At 37.2% G+C, this 19,791-nt stretch overlaps 1 protein-coding gene across 1 annotated transcript; it reads left to right on the top strand.

Moving 5' to 3' along the window:
- Positions 1-678: 678 nt before the first annotated feature.
- On the top strand, positions 679-18,230 carry paxbp1 (PAX3 and PAX7 binding protein 1). Its single transcript, XM_067397971.1, has 18 exons — positions 679-1,066; positions 1,600-1,728; positions 4,304-4,486; positions 4,741-4,962; positions 5,216-5,316; positions 7,056-7,279; positions 7,740-7,929; positions 9,661-9,784; positions 10,316-10,418; positions 12,090-12,205; positions 12,299-12,498; positions 12,598-12,748; positions 12,873-12,994; positions 14,597-14,673; positions 14,825-14,891; positions 15,008-15,154; positions 15,232-15,386; positions 17,179-18,230. Exons 1-18 carry the CDS (start codon positions 793-795, stop codon positions 17,294-17,296), a joined length of 2,703 nt encoding a protein of 900 aa, XP_067254072.1. The 5' UTR covers positions 679-792; the 3' UTR covers positions 17,297-18,230.
- The last annotated feature ends 1,561 nt before the right edge of the window (positions 18,231-19,791 follow it).

The raw sequence follows: 19,791 nt of genomic DNA, 5'->3' as shown, positions 1-19,791 counted from the left end.
GGCGCTGCATGCAATGTTTTTGTCAGGAGACAGGAGTAACAACTGCAGATTATGAGTTACCTGCGGTGAGTCCGACATAATGAATCCACTAACACGATACAGCGAATGCCGGTGGTAAACACTCGTGTTTCCAATACTCATGCACAAGTTTTGGGAGGCGTTCCCTCGAAATGAGCTGTGAAGGAGGAGGGCTGTTCTTACACATGTGCTCATTTCAAAAACTCACTAACAGTCTTTGGTTTCTCAGTCGACGAAAAGATCCTCTTTAGCACCTCTTTAGATCCTCTTTGGCTACTCAAACAAGAACAAATGTAGGGTGGGACATGATTTAAAAGACAGGTTGTCCCACCCTCTTGCCAGTGAAAAATTTGTGCATTGATGAGTCACTAATAATAAATACTGAAATATTCCATAAAACAAGCGTGGTCCATTTTGATTGGTGACTTTAACCGGCATAACGAAATTATTATTGTAATATTAATTATATTATAATTATAATAATTATTGTTATTGAAAATATATTTGAGGGATTTTTACACTGTTGGAAGGTGATCTTATATTATGGTGAAAAACAAACGGAACAAAACATGGAAATTGTTCGAGACGGCACCTCTTATCTAGATGGCAGCAGCGAGTTTCCGCTGCCGCTCAGCAAATCCAAACATTCACAGAGTTACATAAACGTTTCCGCAGAAGGCAAAATGGTGGACTTGTTATCATCTTTGGCGCCTTGCAAAAATCTAGAAATCAGTCTGTATATATTATCATAGAGACGTTGCACACCATATCACCATGTTTAAGAAAGCTAAGAGGTGCAATTTTAGGCAGAGGAATGACTCAGACGATGAGGAGAAAGAGGAGGTCCAGCAGTCCGGCGGGCCCGGGGCTGAAGAGTCGGCGAACCCGAGTGAGTCCTTTACTGGTCCCGCTCCTGGAGCAAACATACTGAACAACCACGGGAACGGATTTCAGCCTGGTGCTGTCAAGATCAACAAAGACAAGAAGAAAAGGAAGGAGTACCGAGAAGAACCCAAAGCGAGTCTGCTGAGCTTCCACGACGATGAAGGTGCTCATCAACGGCCATTAAAGACGCATGTAACATAAAAAAAAAATACATAAAAACAACGTAATGTTTCAGTGCAGAGTTTTTGCGGTGCAGTTCATCATCTAACTGTAGTCTATTTAAATGACAGTTCGTGTCATTATTAAACTGACAATCACCAAAAACATGAGCTACTTTGCCTATTAAATTAACTACTAATAGTGATCAGTTAGGACTCTGCATATATTGAAATATTCTCATAATTGAAATATACTCAATAACTCATATTGAAATATACTCATTATTGAATCGAGCTGAAATTGAATGCTTTTTAAAAATCCTTATCTAGTAATGATAAAAATAGAAAAGGGCATGAACATTCATTGATCAGAAAGTGGGAGGACCCTGAAGAAAAGTTGTGCCCCAAATTATATACTATCTAAAGTCTTTGATACACTTTGCACCTATATTATGCATTATGTGCTCAATTACCTAGTGTATGCATTTTAAAAGATGTATATATTTATATAGATTCACTATATATCTCTCACTATTAGATGACACTGAAGTGTTTCGTGTGAAGAAATCCTACCACAGCAAGAAGATCGTCAAGCAGCTGAAGAAAGAATACAAGGAGGATTTGGAAAAGAACACCAGTGCCATACCAGAGCAAAGCGTGCGCATTGGTACTCAATCTTTTTTATTTTTTCATAATATCATGCATTTCTATAAATCAGGTGTAGGGGGAATTTTACAGTTAAAGACCCAAAAGACCAGATATGATGAATGAAGACCCAGAGTCAGAGATTAAAAAAAATAAATTGAAGAAAATTTTACTGAAGAATAGTTTGCAGTTTCATCAGCAGAAGCCAGCTTCAAGTCTCCTAAGGAGTTCGTAGGCCGCTCTGCGTACATTCACATTTCCACAACAATTATACTCTAACAGAGTCAACTAAATACGTCATTACTTCAGGTTGAATGATTCTGATTGGCTAAGAAAAATAGACAAATTTGGTAACCTTCCACACATTGACAGATAGTCAGAAGCATTTCTCCATTTGTCAGGATGCTGACGAGGGGACTCTGGATTTAGGTACTGGATGTCCTTTTTGGGGTCATGACATGGTGTCTGTCTGTTCACTAAAAGGGTGCCAGTTGTCCACCAGTACAAAGGACCTGCACAGAACACTTAACCTTTGAGGTTGAAGTTGATCTGAGCAGGAAACTTTCCCAAAACATACTGATAACATGTTCTTTTCTCTCAGTGAGAGGTACAGACAATATTCCAAATTATTTTCTAGTGTTTGAAAAGGAAATTAAAAGCTTTAACATACGTTGAAGAAGTCGTTCAAATAATTGAACAGAAAGATAAATGTTGATTAATAACTTAGAAAATATATATTGAAGTGGCAGTGGTTTCCAGAATCCACCCCCTTCACAGGGGAGCAGAACTAAGTAACTTTTTTTACCTTCATAAATAGTTTTCTAAGTCCTTACGATGGTTAATTGACTAGTAGTGGTGTGTTTGAGGCGAGCACTAACCCCCTCTGGCACGTCTACGCCAGAAAACAGCACTTGCATGTTGAGCTGCGCCGACCTGACAATCTCGCCTCATGTTCACGTTCACGCGAGAGTGACAAAAATGCTTTACAGTAATTCAAAAACAATGTATATATTATGAATTTATAAGACAATTTCGAAAATTACCCACCTCCATCGAGATTTCTTGTACTGTATTTGCAAAACTACTGCGCTGTTGAGCGTTGTAGTCCAGAGCTGCGCTTTGAGTATTTACGACAGTGTGATTCACTGAAGGAACCTGTAGGGGGAGCTTCACAAATCTTACTGAGTTCCGCTTTAAAACATCAAATTTTCATTTTATTTAGAAAATATCTGTTTGCTGCCCCCACTCCATGTTATAATAGTAAACACATCTGGCGCTGAGCCAGAGACGGAAGCGCTCAGTGATTTTCATATATAAGGTGATGCGTTCTAAAGTAACAGTCACTTTAAAAAAAAAACTCACATTGGGGGCTCAGCTAGAATATAGAGCCTCTAGAACTGTGGTTCCCAAACTTTTTAGCTTGGAGTACCCCCTGAAGGGATTACCATCCTTCTGCGTACCCCCTCTCTTCCACTTTGACTGCAGTTACACCTTTACCACTTAGGGACAATATTTGCCCCCTAAATTGATTTTCCAGTGTTTTTTTTTTTTTTTTTAGCTTTATGAATAACTTTATAAAATAATGTTTTAAATAAAAAATGTCCAATAGAGAAATATGCAATGATGGTAAAACAAAGTAAAACTTTTAAATATTAAACTAAAACCACCAGTAGGTGGCAGCAAGTCACTATTTTTAAGAGTGAGTCATCGAGTCATTCATTCAGTAACGAAGCAAGTGGCTGTTAATGCATCATTGACTCTCACGATTCTTTCAAAGCCGCAGAATTGTTTGTGAAACACAGATGTGTGTTGTAGTTCTGCTGTGGTTTTCGTTAAAATTATTTAATTGAAAAATAGAGTAAATACTGACAGTACTGTGTTTAAAATTTACGTTCTATTTTTTGACCTGTTGTATAATAATGCCACGTTTGCAGTCATGTGAATATTTGGGAACAATTGCAGTCTTGCTTGTTATCATCATTAAATACAACTCACACAAGGTATGTTTTTGTATCGGAGAAAGTTTGAGTCTTAAATCGAAATTAATCCATTATCTGTGTCTATTTTGTTCTTCATGCGAGTAAGTGCTAAATCTCTACTTTTACAAAAGTGCATTGTCGAGAACGACAGTAATTTAGCGCGATTTAAGGCAGCAGATTCTGCACGCAATCATTTGCAGGCTGCTTGTTTTACAGTCTATGGTGGATACAATAATTTTTCACTGCAAATGATGAGGTAATTTGATTAAATGTACTGGATTTACGACATTTTGGAAGTTAGAAATACATGCTCGATGTTAATTTAATTCTACCTTAAAATAATATTGACTACTCAGCATTTTGTTCACGTACCCCCTTTTGTCACCTCACGTACCCCAGTTTGGGAACCACTGTTCTAGAATATAGCTGAAGAATTATGTATGATCTCCTAGTTAGTGTGTCCTGATGTCGGCTCTGAGTGACCCCCATTTTTCTAGTGTTATTATTTTTATGTTGTAATATAGCCCACACATTATTAGACCCTCAGTAATCTTAGCCCTTGGCCATCTAGCTAATTACATAAGTTAGTATTATCGCTCACTGGTTTGTTCTTTTTAGGTGGACCTGCTCAGAATCTGTCAATTAAAGAGGAGCCCTTATCGGGCAGCAGAGCCAGCAGTGAACAGGGAGAAGAAGAAATGGAGGTCGACAGCAATGAGGAACAGGAAGAGGAAGGCGAGCAAAAGTCTGCAGGGGGAGCATTTAGCCAAACTCTGTCTGCCCTCAGCTCGCTTAGACCAGGTGAGAGTTTCCATAACCTCCAGGCTGGACCTGTAGAGCAAGTTGCAGGACCAACGTCAGCATGATTAACCTGCTGATGTGTATTGTGGTTAAACATTGAATGTTGTTAAACACCGTATGTGATCAAATCCACATTTTTATATGGCAAACAAATGGCTTTTAGTCTGTTTAGGATCTTTCTGGTTAAACTAATTCACGTGAAAGTGATTAATCATTGTGTTTACACCAACAATAGCTGTCATACATTTCAACAGGCGAGATCCCCGACGCGGCCTTCATTCATGCTGCTCGTAAACGTAGGCAGATGGCTCGAGAGCTTGGGGGTGAGGCTCCGTTGGTCGAGAATGAAGCGACGAGCAAGCGCCTTGTTCGCGAAGATGAGAACGGCGGCAGTGATGATGATGAAGATGAGAAAAGGATCAACTTCAGTGGAGTCAAGATAAAGAGTCAGAGGCAGAAAATAGCTGAAGAGATCGGTCAGTGTGTGATGCAGTTCAAACTAAGCTCTAGTAATATGAAACTTGTTTATGTACAATTACAGGAACCCACATTCACCTGGTCTTCAGAAGAAATGTCCTTGTAATGTCATGTCACTTAGAAAAAGTCACACAAAAAAGACATAAATAGGAATTGTGTGGGTGTGAGAGATCAGATCCTGGTAAAGATGTGCACTTAACCAAGATCTGACCTTAGTGTTTGTTTTGGGTGTGTGTGTGTGTTGTGATTCAGGTATCGAATGCAGTGATGATGAAGCTCTAGATGATGGCCAGGATGAGGAAGTGAATCGCTGGGAGCAGGAGCAGATCAGGAAGGGCATTAGCATCCCTCAGGTGAGTCAGAGTATATTAACTAGCATATATGAAAGTGTTTAATAGAGTGTAAAAGTGCCCCTCCTCTTTTTCAGCAGCCTTGGTTTCAGAAGTATTTTTTTACATTCATTGTTAAATGAATAAAGTACATTAAGAACATTACATCCTTTGATATGAAGAAGAAAAAAGTTTTTTTAAATAGGATAAAAAGACAAAGGTTACTTAAAGGGGTCATGACATGGATTTTTTTAAATTTATTTTACTAGGGCTGACCCCAATAGTTGACTAAACATTAGTCGACAAGAAGAGGCTTAGTCAACCAAAATTGTATTAGTTGGATAGTCGCAGAAAAAAAAAAAAAAACTCCACACGAAGTGAAGTCACACAGTATGTGAGGGCCAGAACGTTAATAGAGTGCCCCAGGGATGACGCGTTTTTGTAGGCCAACCCGGAAGTTAGTGGCGCGTGGGTTCCCTCGGTTGAAAGCCTATGCATTTTTCCCATAGACTTTTGGAATTTCGCAGAAAATAAGCTCTGTGTTTAACAAAGGGTTATGACACTTACACGTTTTGTCTATCAAGATCATCTTTACAAGTTAACACAACATTTATAGATTTTGAAGCCTAAATAAAGTCGTCAGATATAAAAAGCTAACAGTAGGCTTTAAACTGACTACAGCACACCATAGTCGCGGATCAACGTCGTCACCACCAAGCTTCTTCAAACTTTATTTAGAAAACAACTTTATTATAAATTTTGTATTTTTCAACTTTTTTATTAATACTTATTCACTTTTTCATGAAAAATTCTGTCCAAATGTCCCGTTTTTAATGATCACGTCTAAAGTCCCCGCCAAAGGAAGTAGTCCCTTTTAGTAATTTGTTAGCAACCGCCGATTTTAAGACACAGTAAAAGTTTAAAAAAATCACAAGTGGGTTATAACTGGTGTGTTTTATGTCATAGATCAAAACGTGAAAATATTTAGAGGCTTTGTTAACCACAGACCTTATTTCAGGCGATTTAGCAAAAACCCATTCAAAAAACCCGTAACATGTACGTAACTTGGCCGCTTACTCCAATGTTAAAGAGTTAGTTTTATTTTTTAGTTTTAGTTTTATGTATTTGTGTACACTCACAATAACAAGAAAACATTGTGCTTTTGTAAAATAAAGAAAACAACCAGGAAGCTTCTTTCTGCCGTCTCGGTCTCTGATCACATAAATTAACCAAAACTCAGCGTATAGGCTACTTGCCTCCCAGACATGAGAAATATATCTAGAGAAAGCTTGAAATGTCTTTTAAACGAACCAGTTCAAATCAAAAACAAATAGGCCTACTCTCCGATTATGTAATCCGAATGAAAGTTGCACTGACACGGACTCAGAATGATATTCATAAGCCTACTTTTGGCGGTGGTTTGCAGCATGTGTGCTTGAGTGAGGAATAGGCTGTATATTACCAGCGGTACCAGATGTGCCCCTGGATATGTTATATTTTCTTTGATCATGGACATTATATTATTTTTTTATACTGTTTTTGATCAAATAAATGTAGCCTTCAAAAACAAAAAAACTTTCTCACCCTAAACTCTTGAATGATAGTGTAATTGATAGAAGACTTTTTTTAGTATTGAATTGGTAATACTAAAAAATACCAAATACCAGTACAATTACTACAGTGTACTATAGTTTGCGATTTGAAGTCGCAATATTTATTTTGACACTCTAATTTTAATGTCATATCCTGTTTTGATATTTTAGGTCCAAACCACCCAGTCTGAAGATACAACCATGTATTACCAAGGCGGTTATGATGCACAGCCTTATGGAGCTTCCTACGCCATGCCGTTTAGCTACACCACTGCCACAGTCGGAGCCGACAACAGCAAGACTTTGAAAGCAGAGCCCTCAGTTCCTTATCCCATTCCCTCTTGTGACCTGACCCCTATAACCACAGATCTGGTAAAGAAACGTCTCAAAGACAGGTACGGTCTGAACTGCCTGCTCATCGGCGGTCACTGTAACCCCTCAAATTGCCAGTTCAAATCTGCCCAGTTGGTATTTCCTAGGATTTTATATGTACCAACACTTCATAGTTTTTAATGCCCTGATAAATTTCATGCACGTCCCATAAATTTGACCAGACTATTTCATCGAAGATGAAAGCTTGCACTTTGGACTTCCAGCATAATGAGGATACACACAAGATGCATATCTCCTCACACGTTGATCCGGGTTAATTCTGGGTATCGGACAGTTGTCTGTTTCTGCAGAAGTGTAATATTTCTCCAGATGGAGTATTTGCAGATGCTAAAATCTGCAGCTGTATTACTGACTCCATTGCATTGTTTAGACAAAACAGTCTTCATCAGGACATGTGCGACCCTAGCGATGTCCCCATACATCACTAATAACAAATCTCTCTTTGACTCCCCTGTGCACCAGGCTGAGCTTCATGCGCCAAGGGCACAATTCCAATGCCCGGCGCTTTGAGCAGATCCAGGAGGAGCTGGAGGCCTCCAAAAAGACCATCCAGCTCCTGGAGGGCTCCTCACAGGAGGCCGCAGACAAATATAGATTCTTGCAAGAAATGCGAGGGTATGTTGGAGACTTGCTTGAGTGTTTCAGTGAAAAGGTAAGAATGAATGCATTTGTTTTTATGTTGCTGCTGGTTTTTACTGACTTGTTTTTCAGTTGTTGGTGGTTGTTTTTTTCAGACCTTACTACTGTATTTCTTTTTGATTCATTTCAAAGTTTTTTTATTTTTTTTATTTTTGTTGCCTGTGTCAGAATTGTGTAGTTAATTAGACTTTAAACTTATTTATCTCAACTAAAATTACTTTTATAATATCATTAGGAGTAAAAATAACACCATTTACTTAAATATATATAGTCACATAGTTCATGTTTGTTTTTTGTTTTTTTTGTTGTTTTTTTTTTTTATTAAACTAATTTTCAGTCCAGCAGGTCATATTTTTCATCAGATCATGGATTAAGGTGTAATCTTCCATATTTTCCCCACAGCTGATGCAGCAAGAGATGTGTTTCTGTCATTCTGTTCAGCTATAAAGAGGCACTATATACACAAATCGTGGTGTCTCAGATGAGACGCGAAGAACTAACATATGTTATTAGTTGAAAAAATAGCCTTTATCATGATTTATCAATACATTTTCATGTTATTTAGAAAGTAATAGGTCATACTACTTTTTTGTGTGAGACTTCCAATTCATTAGGTAGCTAAGTAGCTTGTTTACAGGGTTGTTGAACCAAAAAAATATAAAAAGTAATAAAAGTCAAAATGGTAAATATTTATTACAGCACCAGTGGAATACACTGCCCTTTAAAGGCAAAATGCAGTAACTATGCATTTGTAGCATTAAGGTATCATTTGAATGCCTGATGATAGCTTAATAATTACATTAGCTTAAGGGTAGCTTGTCCTAAGGATATGCAAATGTCTACATTAATTTGTGGTACATGTCTGTGAAAACTATAGAATGCAATATTCGGATTCCAAAAGTAACAATCCCATTCCTTTTCTCCCTAGGGGAATTGATTTTGAAAGATAACTTTTACACTATTAAACAGAACTACAGTGAGCTAATTGATGACGCATGTTTTTGTTGAAGCCATCAGCCTGTGTTATTTCAAATTATTATTTTTTTACAGTGGAATTCTTGGTGGAAAAACTACATCCCCACTAATCAAAGAACTGCGAAAAGCAAATCACGCCAAAAGAGCTGTTTTTTTTTTATGTAATCATGTCCCTGCACTCTCAAACTACATAATATTTGTATATTTATGTTTTGCAATTCTTGTAAAATGTTTCTATATACATAATTTTTAATATCACTCGCTATGCCTAACAGGATGGCATATAACTCTTAAAGACTTAAAATCCCTATGGGAAAAATGAATGGAAAAAATACTTCCGGAACCAAGGGTGCTGAAAATGTGACGTCACAGTTGCACTCTATTAAATGCAAAGTTTCTGACTATGCATCCTTTTGTGAATCAGTAGCTATTTTCGAATAATTATATCTCAGTTGTGTTGTTGACTAGCTGCATTAAATGAAAACAAGCTGTTTGTCAAAAACAACCAGCAATGGCTTGCTGGAAGTCTTTCACAGAAGTTTAAAAAAACTCAGACAATTTTTGTTTGGCTCATAATATGTTTAATACCATGAAGCATTGACACAAGCAGAAGCCAGTTTTGATCCAGCTCTAAAGGGCTTTCTGTCTAGAGCTATTTAATTTGGCTGCTTTCTCTCCCTTGCCATACCAGAGCACACTAAGCCCCTCGTCTCGGCCTCCGGCCCCTTGTCTATGGTTCAGCTGTCACAAAAATCATCGTATCTTTCAGGTGCCTGTTATTCTGGAGCTAGAGGTCGCCATGCACCAGTTACTTCGGCAGCGGGCATCCCGTCTCGTCCAGAGAAGACAGGATGATATTAAAGATGAATCGTCGGAGTTTTCCAGCCTTTCAAGTCAGTCCATCTTGAAGGTTTTTATTTGAATGGCCTCGTTTTTTTTTTCTTTCCATTTTTGTTATACAGTTATGATTAATTGCACATCAGAATAATACACAAAGAAGTGCACGTTTGTTTGTGTGTGTGTGTGTGTGTGAGAGAGAGAGAGATTGAGACAAATTAAAGTGTATGTGGTTTTCGGATGGTGAAAGCTTACTGGCTTCTTATTGATCACACTGAAACATTGTTAAGATGCTGAGCAGGTAAGTGATTGGAGGAGAGTTTCTCACCCAGTAAAACTGAGCAGGTGTAAAATTAACTTCTAGTCGTAATTTAATGATGACATGCGAAAAGGGAGGAAAACCCTTAAGTAATGTGCAGTGTGCATGAAATTAAAATAAATTTTTTACTGACATTTGTGGACTAATGCTTGAACATCTAGTTCGATATATTGAGTAGGTAATGACTATCAGATCTGTCAATATAGCTTGTAACAGGACTGGTGAGTTCAGCTTTACTGAGGGTTAATGTCAGTTCTTTCTGTTTCAGGTAAAGCTGTTATGGCCCCTAACTTGGACTCATTCGGTCGTGATCGCACAGCCTATCAGGAGCTTGCCAAGCAGAGGAGGATAGCTGAAAGAGAAGCTAGGCGGTATGCTTTTAACAAAAAAAAATTATATATATTTTTATATATATATATATAATATGCGCACACACACACAGGGCTTGCTTGACATTAACTTTTTTGCTCACCAGCCACTGTGGTTAATGGTTTTCCGAAGCATTTTCACTGGCCACAATTTTGACATCAATACCATGGGGAAAACTGCCATATAGATATTTTTAATATTATCTCATAATTTGGCAGCAGGTATATTAGGCTGCTATTACTTTAAGACCTGACGACTACAATGTATATTATATATAACTCTCCTAAATAGCTTGTAGGAGTGACTGCGTTACACGCCATTGCTAAAATCCATCAGTCAAGCCATATATATATATATATATATATATATATATATATAAATATACACACACACACACACCTTGGTAAATATGATCAAAGATGACTGTAAAAATAAATCAGCATTTTGTTTATCCTTTTGATCTTTAATTCATAAAATTAGCAAAAATTGAAGGAAAAGTATTGAAAGTGGGGGGAAATCACATATGAAATAAATGTTTTTCTCCAAAACATGTTGGCCACAATTATTGGCATCCCTAGAATTTTTTGTGAGTAAAATATCTCTGAAATATATTCCTATTCATATTTACATTTTTTTTTAGCATACCAGGGTGATCATGAACATGATATTGTCCTGCCATGACTTCCTGTTCCACAGAAGTATAAACATTTGGAAACACAAAGGCCAAATTCCCTTAATCATTCATCACAATGAGAAAAACCAAAGAATATAGTTATGATGTACAGCAAAAGATTGTTGAGCTTCACAAAATAGAAAGTGGCTGTAAGAAAATAGCTAAAGCACTGAAAATACCCATTTCCACCATCAAGGCAATAATTAAGAAGTTCCAATCAACTAAAGATGTTACAAATCTGCCTGGAAGAGGACATGTGTCTAAATCGTCCTAATGCTCGGTGAGGAGGAAAGTTTGAGTGGACAAAGAATCTCCAAGGATCACAGCTGGAGAATTGCAGAGATTAGTTGAGTCTTGAGTCTCAGAAAGCCTAAAAAAAAAAAAATCAAATGGCACCTACATCACCACAAGTTGTTTGGGAGGGTTTCAAGAAAAATCCTCCTTGCTCATCCAGAAACAAACTCCAGCATATTCAGTTGTCAGACAAGACTGGAACTTAAAACGGGACCAGACTTTATGGTCAGATGAAACTAAAAAAAAGATTTCTTTGGCAGCAAACCCACCAGATGGGTTTGGTGCACACATGAATAAAAAGTACCCCATACCCACAGTTAAATATAGCACTGGATTTTTAATGTTGTAGCCCTATTTTTCTGCTGGAGGTCCTGGACATCTTGTTCAGATACATGGCATCATGGATTCTATCAAATACCAACATAAAAAATCAAAACCTGACCGCTTCTGCTAGAAATCCAATAATGGGCTGTTGTTGGATCTTCCATCAGGACAATTAACTAACATTGGCCTGTTAACTCTATAACTGAAATATTTCCAAATAATGATTAAATCAAAATCATAAACACATCGAATCAGGACATAGTGAATCCGAATGAGAATGAATCAGAAAATCTGTAAAAACACCCAAATCTACTTTATGGAGACTTTCTGTGATGTATTTCAGTTTTAATAACTGTTGGTCTGTTTTGACACTTCTGAACAGAACCCGTCGCAGACAAGCTCGAGAGCAGAACGGCAAGAGAGCTGAGCATAAGGAGGGCCTGTCTAGTGATGACGAAGAGACGTCCACTGACATCACCAGCTACAACCTAGAGAGAGGTGACCAGCCAAACACACACCAATACAAGATCACTTGTACTGATTACTTTTCAATCTTTTCTTGATTAAACTTTTTATCCTTTTGGCTTCCAGATCGCATTTTAAACGAGTCAAAGAAGGTGTTTGAGGACGTGGTGGAGGATTTCCACTCTCTGGACAACATAAAGTCTCACTTCGAGACCTGGAGAAAGCTGTATTTTACATGCTACAGAGATGCCTACATCGGACTGTGTTTGCCCAAACTCTTTAACCCCCTTATTCGACTGCAGCTCATCTCATGGTCTCCATTTGAGGTACAGAGAGAACGTCATTCCCATTTTTTTGATCTGCTTTGCATTGCCTGAACATTTCAGTCTTTAGTTGCCAAAATGATGCTATTTGTATCTATGCAGGTGGAGTGTCCCAACTTTGAGTATATGCTGTGGTTTGAGTCTTTGCTCTTCTATGGCTGTGAGGAGCAGAGCTCTCTAAAGAAAGAGGAAGACATAGATAACAGCCTGCTTCCTGCTATTGTAGAAAGAGTGCTTCTTCCTAAATTAGCAGGTTAGTCTATCCCATTTCCCATCTTTGTAATGGTTCACTCCTTACTTTTTAATCTCAGAACAGCATCTCAAACCCAAATCACTCTTTTAAAACATGATTTCTGCCCTTCTTGTCACCCCCTCAGTGCTGACGGATCAGATGTGGGATCCGCTATCCAGCAGTCAGACGTCCAGACTGGTGGCTTTCATGCAGAGGTTGATCAAAGATTATCCCACTGTGCTGCACGGTGAAAACCGCAACACACAAGTAAGTGAACGGATGAGACCGCAATGCATTAAAGCCACAGGCTCTTATTTTTGCATTCGATTTTCATTTTCATTTAGGCCTACTGTATCATATTTGGTAGGCAAAATTCTAGGGATTGTAAATTATCAGCATGATCAAAACTTTGCTGTAAAACCTGTTGTGTACAATCTACTACACGCCTTTTGACGTCTGATTGATTTTGACGTCTTTTTGCTGTGAAATCTGATGAGTTTTATACTTTAAACATTAGAATAACTTTTATATTGTTAGTAATATTTCAGGATGAACACTTACTGGACTGAAAGGGTTAATTCACCCAAAAATAAAAATGATGTAATTAATGACTCACCCTCATGTTGTTCCAAACCCGTAAGACCTCCGTTCGTCTTCGGAACAGAGTTTAAGATATTTTAGATTTAGTCCGAGAGCTTTCTGTCCCTCCATTGAAAATGTGTGTACGGTAGATTGTTCATGTCCAGAAAGGTAATAAAAACATAATCAAAGTAGTCCATGTGACATCAGTGGGTTAGTTAGAAGTTTTTAAAGCATGTAAAATACATTTTGGTCTAAAAGTAACAAAAACTACGACTTTATTCAGCATTGTCTTCTCTTCCGGGTCTGGGCTAAATCTAAAATATCTTAAACTGTGTTCTGAAGATTAACAAAGGTCTTACGGGTTTGGAACGACATGAGGGTGAGTCATTAATGACATAATTTTCATTTTTGGGTGAACTAACCCTTAAAGCAACTTGGGTTTACTTGATTATCCATACATCATTTTTTTGTGTTGCATTTTTTATGATACATCAGGCTTTTGAGGTACATTTATTTGTACATCTCTCAATTATCATTGTTTTGCATAACATTGTTTGACCCGAAAATGAAAACTACAGAGCTTTGATCATAAAACTAGGAATTTAAATATCTTATTGTTTGATATAGAGTGACAGTTGATGATTTATGCAATTTATGCTAGTAGTCTGATACACTGTTATAAAGATCTCATTGATTTACATTACAAGCTATCAGAATTTCATGCCTGTGTGTGTATAATATATATATATATATATATATATATATATATTTATTAGGGCTGGGCGATGTATCGAATGCTTTTGTCACGCGCATTTCTTCAGTAAAGCCGGTTCCCTGATTACCGCTAAATCGCCATCACCTGCTCTCAAATGAAGCGGCATTTAATAGACAGAGCCGTAGTTCACTGATAAGACACGCAATATCGCGTTCAATATCGATATGTATCGCCGTCGATATTGAACGCGATATTGCGTGTCTTATCAGTGATCTACGGCTCTGTCTATTAAATGCCGCTTCATTTGAAAGCAGGTGATGGCGATTTAGCGGTAATCAGGGAACCGGCTTTAGGCTACTGAAGAAATGCGCGTGACAAAAGCATTCGATACATCGCCCAGCCCTAATAAATATATATATATATATATATATATATATATATATATATATATATATATATATATATAATATATATATGGCTCAATAAACTTCTTTCATATGTCAGGCTTTACAGGTTTAAATTATTAATCTCGTTTGATTGTCATTGATAAATAAAGATCTATTCTTTTTCAGGAGCTTTTAAGGACCATAGTGATGCGAATTCGACGGACTCTTGATGATGACATTTTCCTGCCTCTGTTTCCAAAAAAGTGAGTGTGAAAGCTGAATCACTCGTGTTGTATCACTGTTTGTATATGCTGCTCATTGTATACATCTTCTATTTTCTGTTTCCATTGTGACCGAATATATTGTGTAAACCAGTGTGTGACGTTGTGTAATTTTGATTTTCTCCCCTTACAGTGTTATGGAGAACAAGAACTCTGGTCCTTACCTCTTTTCCCAGAGGCAGTTTTGGTCTTGTGTTAAGGTAAGTGTAGTCATGCTTAAATATTCTGGAGACTTTTTGTTGTTGTCTAAATCAGTTGATTAATTATTAACCATTGTTCAAGCTTATTCCCTGCTGAATCTCTTTCTTGTGTTCAGTTCCTTGGGAACATCTTATTATGGGATGGGATCCTGTCTCTGTCAGCGCTGAAGGAGCTCGCCGTGGACAGCACACTAAACCGCTACATTCTCTCAGCCCTGCAGACCACAGATGCCAGCGAGGAACATGTGGAGAAATGCCGCAAAGTATGACTCATTTGGTATTAATATTCATATAAACAGTGTTTACAAGTGAAGTTCTGACCCTCTACCGATATCCTCAGGTGGTGGAGTGTTTTCCTGTGCAGTGGTTCAGCAGTCTGAAAGGACAGCAGACTCTTCCTCAGCTCGAGAACTTCTGCAGATATTTGAAACACCTGGCCAGCAGTCTGTACCGCAGCTGTGTGGCTGGATCAGATGTGGAGAAGAGGAACGTGAGGTAAAGTGGTTTCTTATGTTCATGCGTTAAGGTAACATCTTAACATCTCTGTACAGTTGTGTTCAAAATAATAGCAATCCAACATCACTAACCAGATCAATCATTGTTTTTGATAGAAATTATATTTCTACATGGCAAATATTTTACTAATAGATGTAGTAGTGTAATAGAAAACCAACAGACACAACAGTCATGACATGAATGCTGCTGATTATGTGTAATTGAATCATTAATTGAAATGGGCGTGTTCAAAATAATAGCAGTGTGGAGTTCAATTAGAGATTAATCAATTTCAATTAATTCTGTGAAAAAACTGTTGTCAAACAAATGGTCCTTATTTAAGGACGAAGGCAGCAAATGTTGTACTGTGCATTTCTCTCTGAAAATCAGAGTAAAATGGGTCGTTCCAGACATTGTTCTGAAGAACAACGTACTTTGATTAAAAAGTTGATTAGAGAAGGGAAAACATATAAAGAAGTGCAGAAAATGATAGGCTGCTCAGCTAAAATGATATCCAATGCTTTAAATGGCAATCAAAATCAGAAAGACGTGGAAGAAAACGGAAAACTACCATTCGAATGGACCGAAGAATAGCCAAAATGGCAAAGACTCAGCCAATGATCAGCTCCAGGGAGATCAAAGAAAGTCTAAAGTTACCTTTGTGTACTGTAACAATTACAAGTCGCCTATGTGAAGCCAAGCTATCGGCAAGAAGCCCTCGCAAAGTCCCATTGTTGAAAAAACGTCACGTGTTGAAGAGGTTACAGTTTGCCAAAGAACACATTGACTGGCCTAAAGAGAAATGGCACAATATCTTGTGGCCCTGATGAAAGCAAGATTGTTCTTTTTGGGTCTAGGGGCCGCAGACAGTTTGTCAGGCGACCCCCAAACACTGAATTCAAGCCACAGTACACTGTGAAGACGGTGAAGCGTGGTGGCGCAAGCATCATGATATGGGGATGTTTCTCGTACTATGGTGTTGGGCCTATTTATCGGATTCCAGGGATCATGGATCAGTTTGAGTACATCAAAATACTTGAAGAGGTCATGTTGCCTTCTGGCGAAGAGGAAATGCCCTTAAAATGGTTTCCACAAGACAATGACCCCAAACACACCAGTAAACGAGCAGCATCTTAGGTGCCAGAAGTTGGTTGACTCCATGCAACACAGATGTGAAGCAGTTCTCAGAAACCGTGGTTATACAACTTTAATATTAGTTCAGTGATTCACAAGAAAGCAAAATCTTTAAGCATTTTTCAGTTTATACAGTAAATATGTGACTTTGTAAAGAAAAATGTAGACACTGCTATTTTTTTTTTGAACAGCCTAATATTCCTTTTCCTTCACTTTCTGAAACGTAATAACAAATTTGATCATTTTTTTCTTCATGTTTTGATTTAGAATATAATGTGCAGTGTTCCCAATGCATTTGTGTTTATTGAAATAAAGGTTATTATATGGATTTTGAGCTTTACTCACTTTTTTTAAACGCACTGCTATTATTTTGAACATAAATGTATATGCCACACAAAGATATAATAGATATTATCATAGTATGAAGATATGATGGTTTAATATAAAATGAATGTAAATCTGCAGCCTTCAGTGGGAGTCTGGTGGCGTTCTAGGCCTAGAGATCTGCACATTGTTGTTTGGACATACATTTTAATGAGGAAAAGGAAAATTTATATAATGCAAGTATATGAATATCGATAATTATTTTAATGGCTCTGCAATGTAAGCATTATCTCCCTTTTTTATTATTAATAACAGTTCTTGTTTCTCTACATAGGGAACAAATTAAGGATGTTATCAGGCTTTTGGGACGACTCAACGCTTTAGACCACGTGATCGCAGTTGCATCAGAACATGGCATTAAAGATATAAAGACTCTCCTCGAGAACAAATGAAAGGCAAACCAATGGAATTCATCACTGGCTGTTTTTGGATTAACCACACCATGTAAATACTGTGAATATTGTACATTTATCTGTGTGGCTGAAGGGTTTTCATTGGGGACACATTGGTGGACTTTAGAGATGTTTTACCGTCAACAGCTGAAATCCAGTGAAACTGACACTGATTTGGGTTTGGAGTGCACTCTGCTGTGTTAAGACTTTTGTAATCCCTTTCCTGAGGAGGCGTCACTTTTTACTTTTTTTAAACAGATGGGATCTCTTATTTGGATCTTTTAAACTGTCCATCTCTGCAGTATCATTACCTGCAAGAAAATATATTGGTTCTGTACACTTTCCACTCTCTCATAGGCTGCACTTTGAGAGTTACATGCAGCATATTGTGAACAACGTTCAAAAATATTTATGCACAGCCATGGGTCAAATGATGCAGCATCTGTGCCCATCTTAAAAACAGTTTGTCTTTCTCGTGTGCCAACCTCGTCCTAATCAAATGAACATGACATGCTGGCAAACAAAACCACGTGCTACTTTAACGAATGTACTTATTTTTTGTTGTTGTTTTCCTGGACCTTGAAATGTTTTATTTGCATAAATAAAGTGTTAATGATATTCAGGATAAATTTCTTACTTATCTACAGCGTAGTTGCGACCTCACAATTGCAACTTGATTTCTTTAATTGACTTATATAGTTGTAAGTTGCAATTACAAGAAATATCTTTCAGTGCAACTTATGTATTGTAATTGCAAATTTATTTATTGTAATTATGACTTCATATCTCAAAGTGTAACTTTTTTCCATTCACGAGTACATTTTTACTTGAGGAAACGACAATTCCATTGCAATTACACTATTCACTACATATGTATGTAAAGATTTAATGATATGAATCTTTTTAATCATGCAGTTGAGAGTTTGCATAGTCAGTCAGCAATTTCCTCAGATGTCTAGCTGTGGTTTAGTCTGAGGTAGAAAGTGATACATAATTTGATTATGTAGAAGCATTTGTATAAATCCAAGCTGGAAAGCACAGCTGGATGTTAGTTTAGTTTTTATGATTATGTAACTTCCTGTTATATGGAATGGTCTTTTCCTCCCCCGTGGTTTTTCATTATTTTTAGGGGACAATCACTAAAGGTGTGGAAGCTCCTATTGTTTTTGCTTGGGAGTCTCTTGGCAGCTCATAAAACCTTTTTGGAGGGAAATTTGGTTGAGAGGAGTCTGAACTTTGCTGGTGGTCTTGATCTCAAACTGAACCCTCTAGTGCCACCAACAGGCAAAGCTGCAATTTTTTGGTCTTGAACCATGTGGAATCTTCTTTCTTTCTGTTTCTTGGCTTTGTGTATGGAAGACCATTTAAGCCACAGGAAAACAATCATGCTTTAGTAATTCATAATTAAGACACAAGTCAAAATTATGAGATATAAAAGGAGTGGTCACATGAGAAATTTTTTGTGAGCAAAGTTTATTATTGTCAATGGTGTAGTGATGTGAAGCACAACTCACACAGAAGTCACTTCCAAACCAAGCAGCTTTTCTGTAGGTCAACGTGATGTGGCGAAATATTTTTGTCCTCATGCGAAATTCCAGATTATTGGATTTCTATTGAAATGACTGGATTTCACTTATGAAAATTTGCTGAACTGCAGTAAATGTGACCAAAACTTGTCATAATTTTGAGATAAAAAGTCAAAATTATGACATGCAAAGCATAATTATGAAATAAGTGACAATTGACAATTTCTCATAATTTAAAATTGTAACGCTTTACAATGTTTCATTAGTTAACATTAGTTAATGAATTAACTAACATGCACTAACAATGAGCAATACATTTGTTACAGTATTAATCTTTGTTAATGTTAAAAAAAATCCAGCTGTTCATTTGTTCATGTTACTTCACAGTGAGTAAATGTTAGCAAATACAACATTTGATTTAATAATGTATTAGTAAATGTTTAATTTAACAAGATAAAAATAAATGCAGAAGTATTGTTCATTCTTTATTCATGTTAACTAAATTTAACTAATGAAACCTTATTAGTGTTACCAGAATTCTTAAGACAAACATTTTGACTTGTCATAATAATTCTCATAATTGGCTTATCTCATAATTTTGATTTAGTATGCCATCATTTTTACTTTTTATCTCATATTTCTCATCTAAGCATGGTTATTTTTGTGTGTTGAATATGGGCTTCCATACATGCATAACTTTTTTAGATTTTTCCGAGATTCCTCTTTTTGATGAAATTGAAAATCACTATCTCCGTTTATCAGATCTTCACCTAATTTGGCTTAGATCAGTGTTCCTCATGCGGCTCGCCAAGCTTTTAACTTGTGAAAATGAGCGGGGCATACAGAAATCTGACCCAATGGCTCTCGATGAGAGCGCGCTGCAGTTCCATTTTTCACCACAGATTTCCGTTGGTGATTTGTGGGGCGCTGTAGAGCTAGGGAGGGTTCTTGAGAGAGGAAGTGACATTG

Source organism: Chanodichthys erythropterus, chromosome 10, assembly GCF_024489055.1.
Source record: "Chanodichthys erythropterus isolate Z2021 chromosome 10, ASM2448905v1, whole genome shotgun sequence".
In the NCBI taxonomy this organism is placed as follows: domain Eukaryota; kingdom Metazoa; phylum Chordata; class Actinopteri; order Cypriniformes; family Xenocyprididae; genus Chanodichthys; species Chanodichthys erythropterus.
This window is presented reverse-complemented; position numbering and strand designations above follow the sequence as displayed.

What these genes read in the sequence shown, in the direction of transcription:
- paxbp1 (XM_067397971.1), top strand. Translation starts at nt 793, where the DNA reads ATGTTTAAGAAAGCTAAGAGGTGCAATTTTAGGCAGAGGAATGACTCA. An exon ending in CCTCAGCTCGCTTAGACCAG is followed by an intron (nt 4,487 to 4,740) that starts GTGAGAGTTTCC and finishes ACATTTCAACAG; the next exon opens with GCGAGATCCCCGACGCGGCC. An exon ending in GAAAATAGCTGAAGAGATCG is followed by an intron (nt 4,963 to 5,215) that starts GTCAGTGTGTGA and finishes GTTGTGATTCAG; the next exon opens with GTATCGAATGCAGTGATGAT.